The 21,093-nt window shown below is 37.3% G+C and overlaps 3 protein-coding genes across 7 annotated transcripts; 1 reads left to right on the top strand and 2 right to left on the bottom strand.

Moving 5' to 3' along the window:
- The first annotated feature begins 5,139 nt into the window (after positions 1-5,139).
- Positions 5,140-7,428, top strand: LOC113337012. The gene is made up of 2 exons (XM_026582714.1): positions 5,140-6,876; positions 7,333-7,428. The coding sequence occupies exon 1, from the start codon at positions 5,176-5,178 to the stop codon at positions 6,595-6,597; it is 1,422 nt and encodes a 473-aa protein (XP_026438499.1). The 5' UTR covers positions 5,140-5,175; the 3' UTR covers positions 6,598-6,876; positions 7,333-7,428.
- A 5,881-nt stretch (positions 7,429-13,309) lies between these two features.
- Positions 13,310-14,574, bottom strand: LOC113337266 (putative disease resistance protein RGA3). The gene has a single exon (XM_026582973.1). The coding sequence runs from the start codon at positions 14,541-14,543 to the stop codon at positions 13,440-13,442; it is 1,104 nt and encodes a 367-aa protein (XP_026438758.1). The 5' UTR covers positions 14,544-14,574; the 3' UTR covers positions 13,310-13,439.
- A 516-nt stretch (positions 14,575-15,090) lies between these two features.
- LOC113337267 lies at positions 15,091-20,031 on the bottom strand. 5 transcript variants are annotated; one of them, XM_026582974.1, is made up of 6 exons: positions 19,891-20,031; positions 18,246-18,384; positions 16,855-17,106; positions 15,611-15,787; positions 15,372-15,501; positions 15,091-15,231 (listed from the first exon to the last, which is right to left on the bottom strand). In XM_026582974.1, the coding sequence occupies exons 2-5, from the start codon at positions 18,380-18,382 to the stop codon at positions 15,372-15,374; spliced, it is 696 nt and encodes a 231-aa protein (XP_026438759.1). In that variant the 5' UTR covers positions 18,383-18,384; positions 19,891-20,031; the 3' UTR covers positions 15,091-15,231. The 5 variants fall into 5 exon arrangements, with proteins under 5 accessions (XP_026438759.1, XP_026438761.1, XP_026438760.1 ...); XM_026582976.1 differs by lacking the exon at positions 15,091-15,231 and adding an exon at positions 19,687-19,763 and having other exon boundaries at positions 15,343-15,501; positions 19,886-20,004; XM_026582975.1 differs by lacking the exon at positions 15,091-15,231 and adding an exon at positions 19,687-19,763 and having other exon boundaries at positions 15,343-15,501; positions 19,891-19,991.
- Between the last annotated feature and the right edge of the window lie 1,062 nt (positions 20,032-21,093).

Raw genomic sequence — 21,093 nt, 5'->3', positions numbered from 1 at the left:
CGTATGATTTTAACGTGGCCAATGGGAATCCAAAGACTCTAATCATGCGGATTACCAACTTGTCCGGTAGAGGCAAAACTGGCGGCAAAATATTCAGGGGGAATTTGATTTAGCGGGAATGTTGGCCCCTTGGTTCATTTTTTAACGTGAAAATATTTTTGAAACCCACTTACTTTAAAACTCAAGACTTGAAACCTTACAAATTAATTCCATTATTTTTCTCTTTCACGAAACCATATCATTCCCGACCATTCTTCTCCTCTTCCGGTTCCCGGACATTTACTTTCTTTCTCCAGGACTGCCTAACTTCCACCAAGTTTTCTCATACCGCTATCTCGCAATTAGTATCTCAAACGCTATTAAAAATTCCAAAATCCCCATTATGATGCTGGACTTAGTATCTCAAACGCTATTAAAAATTCCAAAATCCCCATTATGATGCTGGACTTGGTAGTCTCAGAGAGAATTGTTAGTTGACCCCTAACGTTTTTTTGGATTGATTTGATCAAATACCATTAAAATCTCCAAAATCCAGGGTATGATGCCGGACTTCTTAGTATGAGAGAGATTGTTAATTGATACTATAAACTGGAAATTAAGACTGTGTATGCTCTACTCTACATTCCAAATTAGTTTCCTGACATTCCATATCACAATTAACCATCGCTTATAACCTGTTTGAAAAAACTACTCTAAGAGCTTTCTCTCGGGTTTGGTTAATACTAATATTGGGTTTTTCTTGAAATTGAACAACATTAATTTTATCTTGTAGTTTTGGCGTCGAATTCAACTTGAGCACGATTAGCAATACCTAATTTATAACTAATAAAGCTGGTGCAAGGATTACACACCACTTTCTTTCTCCTGAATCATAGCTCACATGATGAGTAATTGATGCAAACTGTCCGATAAATTATTATTAGGTCTCTAGAACAAAATTGAAATCACATATGAAAACTTCAAAGACTGATCACTTCTCTTTTATGGGTGGTGTCTACAACTTGTTGGCTGATAGAGGAGGTTTAGCCGACCATAGATTCTTTAGTCGGCAGTCTTTAGTCCCTCAAAGTAAATACCGGCACAAACACTTCTGTGGTTGCTCTTGTTTACTTGATCAAAACATGGAGCGACCAAATACTTTTGATACTTGCTGAGATTAAGTTGATATTTAGTGAAAAGCAACCAAAACTTTGTGTTCTTGCTAAGATTTTGGTCGCTTGAGCTATGTTTTCTTGTAGTGAGATCATACATCCACATCCACAGATATTCAACCACAACAAAATAGAAATAATTTTATATCAATTCTCAAAAACCAAGTTGTTTGTTTACAAATGATACCCGCTTCCTCTCAAAAGCAAGCTAAAAATTAGAAGTATTGGTGTACCATCTTTGAACTACCATTAGTGTCCGAGGCATTTGAGTGCTATTTTTCTTGTCCACGGCAAACACTTCCTTAAGGGTGCACAGGAACCGAGCCGAAAAATCGAATCATACCGGAACAGATGGAACCGTATCTGATTTTGTACCGAACCGAGAAAGAGGTACAAGTACCGGTTCAAAAATTGAGAACCGACTTCTAAGGGTTACAGTTACACGGTCCTATTCATGTTCCGTATCGTCCTGTCCCGTTTGTACCGAATAAGTAACACCATGGAAATTTATGAAAACCAGCAGTATAAGTAAAACCACTAGTAGTGATGGGTTTGCTTAAGTGGTTAGCATGAATAACACTGATCGTCATAAAGAGCCATCTATATAAGAAACTTGCATTCCATATCAAGTACTACATCCAAACCGAAATCATTATTAACTTTCTCATAAATCATTTTACAAGCTATTACTACTACTACTTAGAATTAATCATTCAAGATGAGTTCAGCAAGCAAAGCCTGGATGGTTGCTGTTAGTGTTGGTGTTGTTGGAGCATTGAAAAATCAAGCTGGAATGTGCAGATGGAATTATGCTCTAAGATCAATCCACCAATACACTAAAAACAGAGTCAGATCATCAATATTTCAAGCAACTTCTTCTTCAGTTCCAGCTTCTTCTGTGATTCCGGATCAGATTATGATGATGAAGCATCAGAGAGATCACCAGATGAAGCAATCTGTTGGGGGCCCAATTAGAAGGATCTTAAACCCAAAATTCTAGCTGAGAAGATCGAATGGTTCTTATCTGAGTTATTTGTGTTAATTAGTGGTTGTATATACAAATGGAATTCGTATCACAAATTTTCTAAACTTCTTCTTCTAATTATGGTTTTGTCCGGATAGTTGAGTGATTCGTAAAGTTACATCCAAAACAGAGGCACCCTTTGTTATGGCATGAAAATACCGACGGGTACCGGAACCGTCCCTGGTACCGCACTTGTCCCGAATGGTATCGTAACCGAAGAAGAAGGTACAAGTACCGGGTCAAAAACTAATAATCGAGACTAGAGAGATACAAGTACTCGGCCTCGACAAGAATCGAACCATACCGTACCGTGTGCACCCTCACTCTTCCTGTGTCTGAAATGCCTAAAGACCTCATCAACCCGAACAACTGTCATGCACCTACATGAGAAAGACCATCTTGGATATGGGCAGATAGGAGGACCTATCTTGTTATCAGCCGGGTGCCGTTAGTAGTTCTTCGTATTGTTAATAATGTGAGTCTGGGGTTTGTCACGTTTGACATCCGACTCCAATCGAGTCATGTTACGAGTCAGATCCACAGTCTGACTCAGCGTAATTAGGGTTAATAAACTTTTATTCCACTAAATCCAATTTCCACCCATAGAGCTTCTCCTCCAGATTAAAAAAAAAAAAAAAACCTAGCAACGCTGCTTTTCCCGACGATCGATTTATGGCTTCTCCACCCGAAAATGGAGATACTCAAGGTTTATTACCACTAACTGTTAAGCAACTTCGAGAATGTTGTGGATCAGATGTCGACAATGCCAAACTTGTTGGAAAGGTGTTGAATAAAGAGGAAAAGATTAATGAGGAAGGCATTCTGATCACGTTACTTTTATATTTGAAGATGAAACTGGCAAAGTTGACTGTCACATAAGGCTTTGTGATGTGAAAGAGATGGCGGAAATTGAAAATGAAATGTATGTTGAAATCCATGTGAATCTGAAAGATTTCCAGAGTAGAAATCAGATGGAAGCTTTTTCTATCAGGCGTGTGACCGACGATAAACAGGTTGCTTATCACTATTACATGTGTGGACATTATGAGGTCCCTTGGATGCCTGGTTATCATGAAATCAAAATGCAGATCCTTGAATGTTTGTCAATCTAAAAAGAGTTCAACTATATACTCATTTTCATATAGAGTACAGCTCATTACGGCTGAGAAATGTTAAATTGGTAGCCATAAATCAGGTGCACGGTTGGAAAACTAGGATGTTTACGGTTAGGATATTCTAGTTGTATATACCATACCACCCGTAGGTTTATTGTGCTACGGCTTGGTTGACCTCTCTATTTCCCAGCTGTAATCGGAAAGCGGTTAAGAAAACCATCCGTATAGTTTTACTGTTGGGAAGTACCTAGCCGTATATTACTCTGATAACCGAAAAAGCAATGGATTCCTGGTTAAGGCAAGGTATCATGTATGTAACCCAACCGTACATAGACTCATGTGATTCTGGGGAATATAATGGTCAGAAGTTCTTCACTTTTCATCTGTTATTTGTAATTACGGCTGGGAGTTCCTCAGTTTCCAACCGTGGTTATCTATTTACGGATGGTTCGACACATTTTCCTAGCCGTAATAAATAAAAAAAACTCATACTTTGCTCTGATTTTTAACGGATTTGAATCGACAAAATTTCTATTGGGAATTGATTATAAGATTTCCCTGAGTAATTTGACGTAGGGTTTCATCATTTTTCTTCAAATTTTTTTAAATAAAATTCATCTAAATCACCGTTTTTCCTTCTTCAAAATCCAATAAAATCAAATTTTGGTTTCCAAAAGATTAATGATTTGATTAATTTAATCCTTCACTTAGTTTGCTTAATAATTTTAATTAGCACAAATCAAATTGAAGGTTGATTAGACATTACAAAAAAAATCAGGATAAGGGAATCCATGGATAAGAAAATCCAACCGTTTAAAGTCCCAATAATAAGATTCTAAAAAAATAATGTATAATAACATTAATTTGGGTTTGATTAAAAAACCCTGAGGTTAAACTCAAAGAAAACCCAAAGAAACTTCCTTACGCACAGTCACACTAGCTTTGTAACAAATATCGGTGACTACATCTCGAACAAAATCATGTCGAAACTTGGGGCCTATATCCTTAACACAATGGAACGCGTGATCCCCAAAGATGTCCATGGATTTGTTATAACGCGAGCATAAACTATTCACAACAAACAAAGGAATACCGAGACGGTAGCAAAGCATAACTCTAAAATGTCTGGGTCCAAGGCACTGGTTAAGCCCACTGACAGGAACAACCAATAAGTAATCTTGTGCATGCTTGATCTGGTTACACTGCCACATGATGGAATCTCTTGCAGACATAGAAAATTGTTCTGGAATTTGTTTCTTAACTACATCAAAATAAGTGATTACCAGGGATTGCATGGAGAGGGGACAGTATCATCGACACAGTATCATCAAAATAACATTAATTTGGGTTTGATTAAAAAACCCCGAGGTTAAACTCCATTAACAAGCACTCCCTTTTGACTCCGTATTCCTTTGATATTTTCTCCGTGGGATGATGAAGAAATTTTATTATGTTCTTTGATCATTTCAATAATTAATTAGGTAGAACGTCATATAGAACAAAGACATCCCCAATTTTTGTGATGAAGATAAATTATTGTTGACGACGAGCTAGGCAGTTTGCAAGTGGGCATGTCGCTCGTCCTTTTGACTCCGCATCAGCGTTGATTTTTTCTTTAGAACAAGAAGAACTTTGATCATTTCAATTAATTTTGGTAGAATGTCATATAGATATGTAGTTGAGCTTAAATATAGAACTTATTGTTCTGAGAACAGCTTGAATTAAAGAAATGATTTTTTATTCAACGGACCTCTCCATGTCGGAAGAGACATGAAAGTTACAAAACGTCTGTTTGAAACATATATACAAGCATAAATTGAAGAAACAGAAGCAGAAAAACAAAATTTGAGCTTAAATATAGAACTTCTTATTCATTCCGGCCGTCATGGAAAAAACACTCCCCAACTATGTCATCATCCAATCAAACGATAACAATAGATATGCGCGCCTCGACAGCGAGAATCAATTATTACCTAATGCTCTCCGGTTTGAGGGAGAGTATAGTTTCGGGCTCGAAACCAGATTCGAGGTAGTCCCTGCTACCACCACTTCAACTGGATTCGTCCATATCCGATGTTTGCAGAACAACAAGTACTGGTCAAATTCCGGTTACTGGGTCACTGCTACGGCCGTCAAACCTGAAGAGAATATGTCCAACAAACATTGCACCCTCTTTCAGCCTGTTTTCTTGAAACTCAACAACAACGACCACCACGTCGTCAGGCTCCGGCATGCAAATACCGGCAATTTCGTTAGGAGACATAATGATAACAATGATTATAACGGTTGCTTGACTTTACGGCCTAAACTACATCCAGAAGATAACACCGATGTGTGTACCTTCATCGACTGGGAATCTGTCGTTATGTTGCCCGACGTTATCAGGATCAAGGGAGACAATGGAAACCACCTGAAGGCCAATGCCGATGGGTTTATGGACTTCCTAAGCAAAGCCGACGATTCCTCCAAGTATGATTATGAGGTGTCTCCGAGTCGCGATGGAGGCATACGCCTCAAGAGTACTCATTTTGGAACCTACTGGACGGATATGGATCCTGTTTGTTTTGTATGGTTACAGAAGGCTGACCCGGAAGAGCTTGATACAAAATCCATCTTTTTACCCGTAAAAGTTGATGGAAACCGCATCCTCATGCGGAGTTTCAAGGACGGGAATTTCTGCAAGAGATACGATGGAAACAAGTGGAGAGATGGTTATTCTAACCAGAGCTGCCTCGCTACGATTTTTAACTATCGTGAGCAGCCGTGCTACATGGAGATTGAGGAATCTGTTTTAACAAGGACGATATCTAATGTCAGATATCAACTTGCTGATGCAAGGCTCTACAACGAGAGAACTCTTGCGCTTATCACCGATGATTCAAGAAACAGAACTCAGCATCCCCAGACGTCACAAATAAATCTTAAGACGACGGTTACCAACACAACAAATTGGAGTAAGAGTGTCTCGTTCAAAGAGGGTGTCAAGATTACGGGTACCTTTGGTGTTCCAAACATAAAAACTGGTTCCCTTGAGATTTCCAGTGTGTTTACACAATCTAGGGATTGGGGGGAAACGGAGACAGAAAGCATTGAAGTGGGATCTGTGCGAACTGTGACTGTGCCACCTATGAGTAGAGTGAAGACAAGTTTAATAGCAACACGGTGTTCGTACGACATACCCTTCTCGTACACTCAGCGTGACGTTCTGATGAATGGGAATACAAAAGTTTCTAGAAAGAAAGATGGCCTTTTTAGTGGGGAGAGTGGGTACAACTACAACTACGAGATTGTTGAGCTTCCTCTCTAGTTAGAGCTCGCATGCACCTGATCAGTTTGCTTGTTTGGTTTTTCTTGGTTGGTGTGGTGTGTTTATTTTTCTGTTCGCAACACGATGCCTCTTGTTTATAATTTTGAAAGTTGATGAAAAATATTTGTCGACAAATAATCACTACCCATTCAGAAAAGCAGATATGAAACCTGAGTGCATGTCAAGCGCCATCGCTAAGAGCAAATATTACTGTATGATGGAATCGGTCCAAGCTATATTCAGAATGTCAAGCACATATGAGGGTCCGTTTGTTTTATGGTATGTTTGTTTGCGGAATTCACAATTTCAAGGATTTATTCTGGGATTCATGTAAATTTCGTGTGTGTTCAGTAACTAATTTAAAAATTGTAGGATTCATAGAATTAGCTTGTTTCAAAGTTACACAATTGATTTCTTTACCTTAATAACTTGAAGGAAACTAATAAATTATGAGTATCGAGGGATCACAGATCGATTGGAAAAACAGAGATTAAAGTGGTTCGGCACTAATACCTACGTCCACTGACAAACCCCTTAGAGTGAAATTATATTGATGATCATCAGAATATTCTGAGATAGGTTTTCATTTACATTAGACTATTATTTATAGTGTAAACTAACCTTACCAAGATAATATCAAATCTTAATTATCTTTGACTAGTTAATATATATCTATAAATTAATGACATAATAATCTAGAATTAACTTTTGATTTGGTCTTCATTTCACGTGCAGGAATAGCACGGCCATTTGATTTGGTTTTCACTTTACGTGCCTAGATGCACGATCACTTGACTGGGTCTTTATTTCACGTTAAAGTTGCCTCGGTCCTTCTTTGCACCTCGGGTACTAGTATGCTGACGTGATGTATACTCTAACAGAAACAACCCAAAACATGCACAAAATTACAGTTGAAAGAGAGAGCAAACAATCCGAAAACACTAGCTAGACTTCTTCAATAAGGCCTTCTTTATGTTGGAAAATGTATCATTAGTTGTCAAAACAAATAAAAAACTGAAATTTAGATTCTCATTGTTCTTCAATTGCACAGGAAAATGAGTTACCCGTATCCTTGACGATCCTGATGCACGTGTTTAATATTTGATATTGCAGTGACATGGTAAACTAGACCACATATCTTTACATTCTTCTCATGTATCCCAATTTGAATCCTGTATAAATCACAAGATTCCAACATTATCAGATTTTCCATAAAACATTACAAAACGCCGAACTACAAAATCTAACGGCCGAGACTTAAAGCGCCGAATGGTTAGGCGCTCAAAAATTAATCAAAACGTCGAATGGTTCGGCGTTAAGCAATACACCGAATGGTTAGCCGCTCACAGATGACGTGGATGGCCAATCTAACAGCTAGATATCTCTCCCATAAGACTTAGGAGGTCGACCAGGCTGACGTGGATGGCCAATCTAGCAGCTAATTATCTCTCTCATAGGACTTAGCCTTAATGTCTTTAGGAAACTTACACTTTTCTCCAAAGTCCACAAACTGTTGCTAGTCGATGAGTCGGTCAATTCTGTTATTTTAGTACCAAACAAATCAAGTGATCTTAGTTGTGTCAGAGCTCCAAAGTTACGAGGTAGTGATTTTAGATTAAGACAGTTGATGAAGATGATAATCATAAAAAAAAAACCTTGCACCACGGATGCAACTCCTTGACTGCGTGTAGTGACTATAATTTTACTACCAACAGAACTGCAGCAATCTAAGACACTCTTAAGTTTATTCCAATCTATGGGATCTTCATTCCACAGGTCATCTAGAACAAACAAATATTTAGTTCCTTGTAATTTTTCTCTCAATTTTTTTACTAATACATCAATGTTTGGGCATCTTGAATCAGTGACAGACTCCGTAATGTTTTTCAAAATTTTAAACACATCGAGGTCATCGGAAATACAAACCCACATCTGTTTTACAAACTGGTTTTCTATTGATTTATCAATGTAGATGGATTTTGCTAGGCTGGTCTTTCCAAATCCCCCCATACCCACTATGGATATGACGGAGACATTTTCTAGCTAGTTGATTAGAATATACAGAAGATGATGGTGAATACATTGACGATATGCTCGCCGTTGTTAGCATTATTGGACGTGTACATGTAGTACCCCAGCTGTGCAGTGTCACCAGTCACCACCAGGTGCAAGTCTTCAGCTGTGTAACAAGTTGTTTTAAGTCCAAGTCTGTTTGTAAGTCCGAGTCTCATGTATCTTTAGTCTTTGGTTGCTGTAACTAGTTGTAACCTTCCGTGTATTATCGATTTACTGTTTAGATTTGGATTGAACCTTCTCTTTATTGTATTTGTCGTCATATAAATAGGTAATGAAATATAAGGAGTCTACACAATTTTGAAATATAACTAGTCTGCACCAGCTGTCCGGCGCTCTACTAGAAAATCTCATCGTCGGTCTCATCTGCAGGAGTACATTTGCTCAGTCAAACATTGTACTTCCAGCTCTCCTTATCCTCTTACTAATTATATTTCTTTTCATAAATTTACTCCACAATATCGTGCATTCCTCTTATCTGTTATCACCAATGATGAACCACGCACATTCATGGAAGCTATTAAAAATCAAATGTGGCGTGATGCTATAGTCAAAGAACACACTTCTCTAAATGACAATGATATTTTTACTATCACTACTTTTCCACCGGAAAATCAGCCATTGGCTGTAAATGGGTGTTTAAGATCAAGTATAGACCTATGGTGCGATTGAGCACTATAAGGCACGTCTTGTTGCTAAAGGATACACACAACAAGAAGGCATTGATTATCACGACACTTTTAAACCTAATGCAAAACTTGTCTCTGTTCGTGTCTTGCTATCTATTGTTGTTGTTTATAATTGGCCTCTCCATCAACTAGATGTCAACAATATTTTTTTACAAGACTATCTTCAAGAAGATATTTACTGAAACTCCTTCCAGGTTTTCAGAAAAAGGGGATAATCGTGTTTACAAGCTCAACAAGTCTTTATACGTACTCAAACAAGCCTCTCGTCAATAGTTTGCTAAGTTTTCTGCAGCCTTACTTAATGAAGGAATTTTTCAATCTCGTGCTGATTATTCTCTTTTCACCTTTCATTCAGATGAGGTGTCCATTTATGTTTTAGTTTATGTTGATGATATTATTATTATGGGTAATAGTGACTTGGCCATTTAGGAGCTAAAACATAAACTCAGTCCAATTTTTCTCTCAAAAATCGTGGTCGTTTATAGTATTTCCGGGGAATTGAAGTTTCTCGTTCTCCTAAAGGTATTTTTATTTGCCAACGTAAATATATTCTTGACATTGTTCAGAATTCTGGTCTTTTAGGTGTTAAGGTTTCTCCTTCCCCTATAGAACAACACCTTAAGATCCTCCCAACCTCAGGTGCTCCTCTCCCTGATCCTAGTGTTTATCGTCGCTTAATTGGTCGACTTCTTTATCTTCAGGTAACTCGTCCTGATATGTCCTACTATGTTAATGATTTAAGTCAGTTTATGCAGTAACCATGTTCTGGCCATTTGGATGTTGCACATCGTGTAGTTCGCTATCTTAAAGGAACTGTCAGTCACGGCATTTTCCTCTCTGCAAATAGCTCACGGTCCCTTGATTGTTATACCGATTCTGATAGGGAAGGTTGTCCAACTACTCGACGATCAACCACATGGTATTTCAAAATGCTAGGGAACATCCCTATTTCTTGGAAATCTAAGAAACAACCAACAATCTGATTTTCTGCTGAGGCAGAGTATCGCGCCCTAGCAAGGTTAATTTCTGAACTACAATGGTTACTTTATTTGTTCACTGATCTTCGTGTCACCATTCCGAAGCCTATTCCAGTTTATTGTGACAACCATGGTGCTATTCACATCTATGAAAATCCAGTTTTCACGAACGAACTAAACATATCGAAATTGATTGTTACTTTGTCCGAGAAAATCTTCTACGTGATCTCATAAAACCAACTCTTATTCCGTCGGCAGCTCAATTAGCTAATCTCTTCACAAAGCCACTTAGAGTGGACCAATTTAGATGTCTTGTCAACAAGTTAGGCGTTCGGTATCATGATCCTCCCGCTCCAACTTGAGGGGGGTATTGGATGTGTACATGTAGTACCACAGCTGTACAGTGTCACCAGTCACCACCAGGCGCAAGTCCTCATCTGTGTAACAAGTTGTTGTAAGTCCAAGTCTGTTTGCAAGTCCGAGTCTCATGTACGTTTAGTCTTTAGCCGCTGTAACTAGTTGTAAGCTTCCCCGTATTATAGATTTACAGTGTAGATTAGGATTGAACCTTTCTTCTCTTCATTGTATTTTTCTTCATATAAATACGTAATGAAATATAACGAGTCTACACAATTGTGAAATATAATTTTCAGAAGCAAATTTGTTGTATTTCTATACCACACAACTGGATTTTAATGTGTAGTTTTATTTATGCACCAAATTTGAGCTGATTGATTCACGTTTTCTCAGCAAAGAAGTGAATCATTGGTCATCCTTGATAAACATTCAGACCAGATGAAGAGAGACTGGAATGCAGCATCTCCCATTATCTCATAGCTCAGGAGTCCACTCGTATGATTTGAATGCATTATTCGTAATGTCCAGTTAAAGTTTTGAGATAAACTGAAATAAAGAGATAAAAGCCTTTTAAAGGCTGTACATACATGATGTATTAAATGTTACAGACAATATGATAGTTACAGTTAACAAAGCAGAAAGAATGTGTGACAAACACACTTACAATTCAGATACCCTCTCATACAGTCATTCAGACTTAAACTGGATTCAGAAACTATGCAGTCTGAATCCTTACACACCCACCCCCCTCCTCAAGCTGACATTGATGTGAAAAAAACATCTTGCCAGCCAAATCTGGTATAGATGTTAAATTGCAACAATCGATAACATGTACCTGCTCAAGGCAAGGGAAGGAAATATCAGGCAGCGGAGGTGCAGACCATTCCTCTAAATTTTCACAGAACCTGATGAACAGGCTAGTCAAGGAAGGGAATAATGTTCTTGTAGCAGCTGTTGCAGAACCTTTGCTTTCTACTTCTACTTCTTCTTCTTGCTGGCAGTAAAATTCCTTATCTCACCAAATTAGGAAGACAAGAAGATGATCCCATCCACTTCGGAAGCTTTAAACCCGGAAAACCCTGGATGAACAATTCCTCCAAATTAGGGTGAGGTTGGAGGCCTTCCAGCACCATAAAAGAATTATTAACAGCCACTTCTTCTTCTTCTTGGAAATTCCTCTTCCATTCTAAACTCAAATATCGAATGTTTTGCTTGCCTTTCAATTTTGCCTTCTCTGCCTCTATTTTACCACCTCTCACATTCTCTAGATTAACAATCCCTAACTCCCGAAGGGAGTTTAGATCTGCTAAATCTTGGATATTGGAGACGTCTTCTTCTTTATTCACGATAAAAGGATCTAATACTTCCAGGCGAGTTAGATTTTCAATACCTCTAGGCATTCTTGTATTTTCTGTATCTCCTTTGTGCTCCAGACGTCTCAATTCCACCCAATTCTTAACGTCTCCGGGAAACTTACAATTTCCCCAAAGGAACACGCTATCTAACTTACAGATGTTGCTAGTCAAAGACTCGGGCAATTCTGCTATTCCAGTATCAAGCAAATCAAGTTCCCTCAGTTGTGTCAGAGCTCCAAAGTCACGAGGCAGTGCTTTTAATTGAGAACAAACCATGAAGTCGAAATCCCTTAAATTGCAGAGGAGAGAGATTGAATCGGGTAACTCTGAGATTCTTGTACCAGAAATATCAAGGGACGATAAACTCTGGAGATGTCCAATATTTGTGGGCAAGACAGTAATCCCCTGACAACAATGGATATATAAAGACTTCAAGCTTGTTAGTGTCGTAAAGGAATCAGGTAAAACTGTGGCGTCTGAAAAAGAGAGATCTAGATATCGCAAATTAATCAAAGAGCCAATTCCATTGAGAATATTTTGAACATTTTTGGATCCATGAAGGCAGAGAGTTTGCAGATTGTAGAGTTGATGAATGGACACGGCATGAACATCTTCAAGATTAAAATAATTGAGGTCAAGGTACCTCATATGTTTAAACTTCAAAGTGGGAGATATAGTTTTTAGACTTCCAGGTTCAAAACCCAACCGATGTATTGCACGAAGACGCTTGTTACTCAGTGCACTCGGAAAAACAAAACCTTTATCTTCGAAAAGAATTGTCCGCAATCTTGTTGCATTTTTTAATACATCAGATTCTTCTTCTTGTGGTTTCCCTTCTATGATTAACCGTAGCCGACGAATTTGAGACATGTCATTTTTCATTTCACTTGTCTTCATAATCGTGACTTCATGACTGCCAACAACGCTCAAGGCAAGATCATGTACAAGATCATGCATTTTGAACCATAAAATGTCACCCAAGTATGAAAGCCTTGTCACATCTTGAAAGAAAGACCTAGACAACAAACTAAGGAAGTAATCATTACCAATATCTTCTAATGAGTTTTGATTTCCTTCGTTAGATGGCGGATGAATGAATCCTTCTGCCATCCACAATCGAATCAATGTTTCTTTATGATATCTCCAATCTTTGGGAAATAAACAGCAGTACGAGAAACATTGTTTCAAATGGGATGGTAAAGTATCGTAACTCAATTTCAATATCGGTATGATTCCCCCACTGTGATTTTCTCCTGGTGTTTCTAAGCTTTGGTTGTCTCTGATTGACAACCACTGCCTCTCCTCACTCTGTGAGTGCATAAGACAACCAAAAAAGTTCGCAGCAAGCGGCAAACCTCCACTTTTTTTTGCTATTTGCTCTCCTATAATTTTCATATTTGTAGTCTCAGATGCCCGCCTGGAGAAAAAGCTTTGTTCTTTATAATAGACCAACACTCCGCTTGAGATAATACATTTAGATTATAAGGAGGAATTAAACCTCCCACGACCAACGCAACTGTTTGGCTGCGTGTAGTGACTATAATTTTGCTGCCAACAGAACCGCAGCAATCTAGGACACCCTTAAGTTTATTCCACTCCATGGGATCTTCATTCCATAAGTCATCTAAAACTAGCAAATATTTTGTTCCTTGTAATTCTTCTCTCAGTTGTTTTACTAATACATCAATGTTTGAGAAGTCTTCGCATCTAGATCTAGTGACAGATTCCATAATGTTTTTTAAGATTTTAAACACATCGAAGTCATCGGAAATACAAACCCACATTTTTATAACAAACTGGTTTTCTACTGATTTATCATTGTAGATCGATTGTGCTAGACTGGTCTTTCCAAGCCCCCCCATACCAACTATTGATATGACGGTTACATTTTCTAGTTGATTAGGATTTACAGAAGATGATTTTAAAGACATTGACGATGACAATATGCCGGTCGTTGTTAACATACTTATTGTCTTTATATTATCTTCATTTCTCCCTACAAATTTAGAAGCATCTCCAAAGAATGAAATAGTTAGCTGCTTATGTTGCTCGTACCCACCTCTACTATCATTACTATTAGTTTGAAACTGAAATCTTTGCATATCAGTTGCTATTTGCTTAAACTGTGTATTGATACCTTTGATTTTATGAGCCATTTTTAAGCGAAAAGCAACTTGATTGGAGGACGAGAAGAAGTCTTTTACCTTGCTGTTCTTATCAGATCGACGCATAGCTTCATAAGAAGTTTCGTCCAGAACATCATCAGCATCGTAGGAAACTTCCTTGAGCCTTTTCAACCAAAGTAAAACCGCAGCATCATTCATCTGCTTCCTCTCTGCATCGGATGTTACAGCGGCAATAACCTCCAATGTTTGTTTAAGCCTTTTCAGCTCATCCTTGACACCAGCATCCAGACTAATCTCACTGCCAATTACAGTAATCAACTTTTTCAATATTTCAGATGTACCATTAATAAGAATACCCTCAAAAGCCATTATGAAAGGACAATAAACAGAGATTGAGATTGAGAATGAGAATGAATTGGCTATATGATCAATGCAATAGTAAAGAGAGAATCAAATTCAGAAGCTTAAGAAAAGTGTTCGGTAGAAATGTGTTATTAGACGCAGAGCTGTGGTGTGTATCCATCTACTTGTAGAAGATTGAAACTAACATAATCAACAATTTAATTAAAAAATATAATAATCCGAGTTGAGTGCTGCTAGGTTAGGACCATTGGGGGTACAAACTCTGGAGCGCGCACAGCTCGATATTGGTTATTTTATACATACTCCAACCTCTAGATCCACGCCCAGCCTGGGTCCTGGTCATCGTTTCCTGCCATCCCAGCTAAATTGACGGTGATCGGATTAATAAATCATATAATTGTCGATAGTGTAGCAGTAACACGCGTTTACATAGAATTTACACCAACTGTGAACTTTGATCGTCGAAGCTTCATCCACAGCCCTAAAATAGTTTCTAAAATTATTCTGCTCCAAAGGAGCCGATCTGAGCAATGAAAAATCTGGCGAAAGAGGACTTCGTTGAGAGTCTTTTTTTGGAGAGAGTCTTCGTTGAGATTCTACCCATTGCAAAGAACTGGATAAAACTGTCTTTCCAGGATTCCATTTGAGAATTTCTCTAATACTACAACATTGTTTCAGGAAATAATATTCCAATCTGCTCTTGCACAAGACAGACATGGTGCTGTCAGTATTATTCTCATAAACATGTATCATATATGCATTTTAAACAAGCTACAATATACAAGGAAGGTTGAAATAGCTCAAAAAAGAATTACTGGTAAGAATTGCCTCAACCTATTTGGTGGTATAATCTCCTGCATCAGCATTTGATGCATTATCCTCAACAGAACTAATATTGTCTCCTAAAACTTCAAAACCCATAGCCTGTGCCAACTTGTGCAAAACCTCTGGATGATTTAAGTACCTGAAAACATGTGAACAATCAATATAAGTTAAAAGGAACAAATAAATGTTATCTTTAAGAATGCCAAGTTATTACACCCTCAAACGTAGACAAAGATATAACTTAATACCTCATCATTACGATTGGACCACCAATCTCAATATCTTCTAAAATAGGTTTCAAATACGGATCTTTCTTGATGGAAGTCATCAGTTCTTCAAGATCTTCTTCCGAAATATATGCTGAAGTACTGTTTGAGGAAGGGACATGCTTGAGTTTAGTGATCTCAGGTTCTTCTACAATAGGACTGCAAAACAAAATCAAAGCACTTAATGAGCTTAAATGTAGATAGAATCTCTATTTCGTATACTTCTTGCTGTAGTAGTAACAGTACACCTCTCGCTCATACAATTAAATTTTGGTATGCAGAGAAGTAAGTCTATGCAAAGCAAAGTTAGTTCTTAGATTCATAATGATGAATGGCAAATTAGTGCTGAATTTCATAACACGTTAATTTCTATAGGCATAGACATCAGTGACTTTACCAATTCCAACTAATCAAGTGGACTAGAGAATTTGGACTAGTAATTCGTAAGGGAAAATCTTAATTTTGTTGATGCATCAATTCGGAAATTGCGGAACAAATTTCCAAAAATTTGCTGGAGTATATCATTCGGAAACAAAATGTTCAAAACATTTGGGAGGACACCTGAGCTATGATATAGAGGGAGAGATGGACCAGTCTCCCCTTCATCTGGATGTTTATCAAGAATGACCAACTTCTTTGCAGAGGAACCGCGAATTAATCAGCTCAAACTGAGTGGATAATAACTACACATTAAAATCCAGTTGTGTGGTAAAGAAGGACAACAAATTGCTTCTGAAAATTACTAGAATAATGCAAACAAAATTCATTTTCCCATCTATAATCAAATTCAACACCAGTCAATAAATCGAACTGCTTATTGAACAACAAAAACTGGCATAACAAATGATAAAACAGACAACTGTGTCTCTTTGACAATCATCTCTCCTAATCTCATATATGACAAAATGCACCGACAATTTAGCAAATTTACTAAAACTTTTACTTGTATCTCATTATGGCAAGTCAAGTGTCGAAATTTCTACATAAAGCTAGGGCTTTTGATGAGAACACGACAGAAAGAGGAATTTCAATTGCTTCAAGATGCATCTAATCGTGTAATAAGAAGGAAGAAAGTTCAACCATTTGCTGTGGGAATGTGAGGTTTGCTAAAGCTTAACTATGGGTTCGTCTAGATTACACACCAAAATGCTGCTACCTTTAACAAAAAGTTTGATTGGATGCTAACTTCAGTAAATCAAATAGCATAAATAAAAAAACAAACATACCCTGATATAGTGATTTCATAAGCCTCCTCCACCTTTTCCTCCTCAGACCTTACAGTTTGTAGTTTCTGTAATTTATCTTTTTCCCTCGAGTTCTTTTTTAGCTTTTTTTTAAATGCCTTTTTGCTCTCAGTGCGATACCTTGCCTTACCCCTCGTCAGTTCTTCGAGATCTTCTTCGGGGATAGATGTAGAAGTACTGTTTGAGGAAGGGTCGTGCTCGAGCTTACTAATCTCAAGTTCTTCTACAGTGGGACTGTAACATGAATATGGAAACACAAAACCAAAGCAGTTAATGAGCTTAAATGCACCACTGAAGAGAGAAGATGAGTAATAGGAACAGGAAAATCTCTGTTCGCTATACTTCTTGGTGTAGTAGTAGCAGTACACGTCTCGCTCAAACACTCAATTCTGCGCAGAGAAGCAGGTCTGTGCAAAGTAAGGTTAGTTCTAGGATTCACATTGACGAATGGCAAATCAATATTGGAAGTTATATTTCTATAGGCATAGATACTAGTGACTTACCAGTTCCAACTAATGAAGTGGATGAGAGAATTTGGACTGGTAATGTGTGAAAGGAAAATCTTAATTCTGTTGATGCATCAATTCCGAAATTGCGGAACAAGTTTCCAAAAATTTGCAGGAGTAAATCATTAGGAAACAAAATATTCAAATCATTTGAGTAGACACCTGAGCTACGAGATAAAGGGAGAGATGGTCCAGTCTCCCCTTCATCAGCATTTTATCAAGAATGACCAATGATCCAATTCTTTGCCGAGAAACCGCTGAATCAATCAGCTCAAATTGAGTGGATAATAACTATACATTAAAATCCAATTTGTGTCGTACAGAAAGACAACAAATTGCTTTCGAAATTTCAAGAATAACAGAAACAAAATTCATTTTCCCATCTATGATTTACAGCACCAATCAATCAATATGCTTATTGAACAACAAAAACTGGAAATCTAACAAATGCGAAAATGGACAACTGCGTCTCTTCGACAATCATCTATCCCCAATCTCATGTTAGACAAATGCACCAACAATGTAGCAAAATTTAGTGGAAATGGTGATCAACTGTGGAAATCTAGTGGTACTTTTACTTTCATCTAAATATGATGGCAAGTCAAATGTAAAAATTGGTAAGTGGAGCTTGTGCTTCTGATGAGAGTATGATAAGAATATGACGGAAAGAGGAATTGCAATTGCTTCAAGATGCATCTAATTGTGTCGTAACACAGAAGAAAGTTTCAACCATTTGATGTGAAGTTTGCTAAAGCTTAATTATGGGTTCGTCTAGATTACACCAAAATGCTACTGACTTCAATTTTTTTTTTTGATTGGATGCTAATTTCAGTAAATCAAATAGCAAAAATGAAGAAAAAAACATACCCTGATGTAGTGATTTCATAAGCCTCCTCCTCCTGAAGTTTCTCTAATTTAGCCTTTTCCCTTTTGTTCTTTTTTAGCTTTTTTCTATAAGCCTTTTTGCTCTCAGAATGATACCTTGCCTTATTATCCCTCGTCATATCTGCCATCAACAAAAAAAAAAAAAGTTAACGAAAAACAACAAGAAGAAAGATCAGAAATCACAGATCTACACATACAAAGATTCAAAAAAACCCTAAAACAGAGAAAAAAGCAAAGCTTTTTAAGAGAAATAACAACTAAACCTTGATCTTTTGAGTTAAGGGGGGTAAAGCACTGGGATTCTGGATAGGTCTTATTTTTTATCGTCTTTTGCGGTCAAACTCAGTCGTTATAGGCACTAAGAGTCTCTTTTATAATATAGAAGTACGAAACAATAAAAGTTTTGAGTACCGAAATACAGAGAAACCAATGAATTATGCATAGAAGTCACAATCTGCATCCCATCAGTTTACTAAACCTACATATAATTTCATCAGGTTTTTATTCTAGCCATCCACAGAACAAGAATAGCAGTTTGAAAATTAGAGTCTTACAAGAAGCCTAAGCAATAAGCACGGATTTATGTTGTTTGGTTATACTTTAACAAGATGTTTAGCTAAATGCAAGAGAAAACTAAATAGTTCACCACCCAATATCGTCCCTAAGAGTTCATAGCTCAAAGAGTCTGCTTCCTGAAATAGTTATTGATGCAGAGTGCTAATGCTACTACCCATCTCAGCCATTCTAAAAGCATACTGCATAGTCAGTGACCAAATGCACTGGGAAATTGCATGTGCTCTACTCAATTACTTATAAAGACTATAAAGAGATCAATTTGATTACACCAATGTATATATTCAGTTAATTCAGTAGTTATAAGCTCGGACATTTCAGCATAAGTATCTAAGTGAAGGCCATGAGACATGATTCGACAGCTGTTAGGTCTCTTTCTTGGCTCGTACAAACCAATTAAAATATGATACTCATGATTATCAAGTCAACATATTTCAATTATCCTGAATTACTGAAATCTGAACATTGTCGATAGCTAAAACTTGAGGATACAATCTAGGAATGCCCCAACGACCATCATAGTATTGCACATGAGTCCTACAGGGATTATAAATAACAACCACGAAATTTAATTCTTCAGATGGACTGTCATGTCTAAAATGTTGTCAGTATGAAGTTGCAATTCTCTCTAATATACTTCCGTTGTCGATGGTATCACCAAATTAACCAATAAACATTTTGCTGAGTAAACCAACTTTGTAAAAACTCTATCAATAATCCCATCCAAGTTTAAAAATGATTGAAACCCAGAAGTAAAAAAATTGATGGAGTAGCGGCAGGAATAAATATTCAGTCCACTGAGTAACAATAAAACAAACAGATGATGAACAGCACAAAACCATAACCACACCTACTCCAATTGAGTCCCAAATTGCCGAAATCTTTGAGAAGCAAACAATTTTTTTTCAATCCAATCAAAACCCATTACTAAAGAAACAACAAAAAATCAAACGATGAAACTGATATTAGTAACAGGGATTCCTTCTTAAAACCCTAGAAAAAGGATCCACACTAGATACAGAAAAGGAGAATGAGGAAAAGGGGAGTACAGTACGAAATACTTGTGTTGATTTTCAATCCATGGCTGCTTTTTCATCCTTCATCATCGTCTTTAAAAACAAAAAGAAAAAAAATCTCACGTTTTCGTTTTGGTGTCTAAGCTTTGAACTGAAGGGAACTCGGAGTGAAATTGAAAGAAAATGAAATCCTAGTTCCAAAATCTCGAGGACATTTTAGTCATTATACGCAAGTAAGTCATGAGTCAGGGATTCATAACGAGTTAGATCGCGAGTCAGCTGTGTCAAACATCTGACATTGACTCTAATCCGCGAAAATACTAACCACACAATAGAGGGGGTTTATGAAATGGCGGGAGGGCAAAGAAATCCCAATTCAATTCCAACGTCTCTCATACCAAAAACAGATTCATTTTGTTTTTCTTGATTTTTTTGAATAAATTTAAAGGATGAAGAACCAGAATCATGATCCCCCTTAAAACAGAAGTTAGAGAGGAAGAGAAAGAAAGGAGAAGAACTGAGCTCAGGGGATTATTCATTTCGGGTTTGTTTGTAATCAATTTATTGTTTCTTCAGTGGTCCTCGACCTAATCTTAATTAATCATTCTCTGATTTACTCAGTTTCTCCTCACTGGGTTTAATTGGTTCAGAATGTGGACATTTCATCTGTTTCTCATTTGGTTGTTCGTTTCTAGAAGGAATCTAAGATTTGTTTTCCTTAAATTGAGAACAGAAAACTTAACTGGAAGAAGAAAGGAAGAAAAATTTGGCTGCTCAGGTATATATTTATCACTTCCAGTGGTTGTTGTATTCAAGATATTTCAAGTGCCAAATCTGATTACTTATGCTTCTTTTGCTTTCATTGCAGCGCTTACAAGAGGAAGCCCCCGTGCAATCTGATTATTTATCCTTCTGATGAGGTGGTGATTCATCTTTTATTTTTGAGGAAGCCCCGTGCAATTGATTTTTATATTTGCATGACTTTGCTTCATTCTGAGTTATTTTCACTAGATACAAACTTGTTTAAAGCTTGTATTTAAACATTGGAGTTGTATTATCATTTTGATCCTACTCGCATATAATTGTGTCATAAGACGGAAGACAAACAGCAGGAATATGCCAAATCAGAAGGCATAACCATTCAATCCTTGGTAGTGATAAATCCAACTGGTCATGTATAGCAACAGCACTCAATTGCTTAGCGTACAATAAGCTTGTTCTGCCTTACACATTTGCTGACA

Source organism: Papaver somniferum, unplaced genomic scaffold (genome assembly GCF_003573695.1).
Source record: "Papaver somniferum cultivar HN1 unplaced genomic scaffold, ASM357369v1 unplaced-scaffold_158, whole genome shotgun sequence".
In the NCBI taxonomy this organism is placed as follows: Eukaryota; Viridiplantae; Streptophyta; class Magnoliopsida; order Ranunculales; family Papaveraceae; genus Papaver; species Papaver somniferum.
Note: the sequence above shows the minus strand (reverse complement) of the source record. Positions and strands in the feature narration are given on the sequence as shown.

What these genes read in the sequence shown, in the direction of transcription:
- LOC113337012 (XM_026582714.1), top strand. Translation starts at nt 5,176, where the DNA reads ATGGAAAAAACACTCCCCAACTATGTCATCATCCAATCAAACGATAAC.
- LOC113337266 (XM_026582973.1), bottom strand. Translation starts at nt 14,543, where the DNA reads ATGGCTTTTGAGGGTATTCTTATTAATGGTACATCTGAAATATTGAAA.
- LOC113337267 (XM_026582974.1), bottom strand. Translation starts at nt 18,382, where the DNA reads ATGACGAGGGATAATAAGGCAAGGTATCATTCTGAGAGCAAAAAGGCT. An exon ending in TATGAAATCACTATATCAGG is followed by an intron (nt 15,788 to 16,854) that starts GTATGTTTGTTT and finishes TTTGTTTTGCAG; the next exon opens with TCCTATTGTAGAAGAACCTG. An exon ending in GGTCCAATCGTAATGATGAG is followed by an intron (nt 15,502 to 15,610) that starts GTATTAAGTTAT and finishes ACATGTTTTCAG; the next exon opens with GTACTTAAATCATCCAGAGG.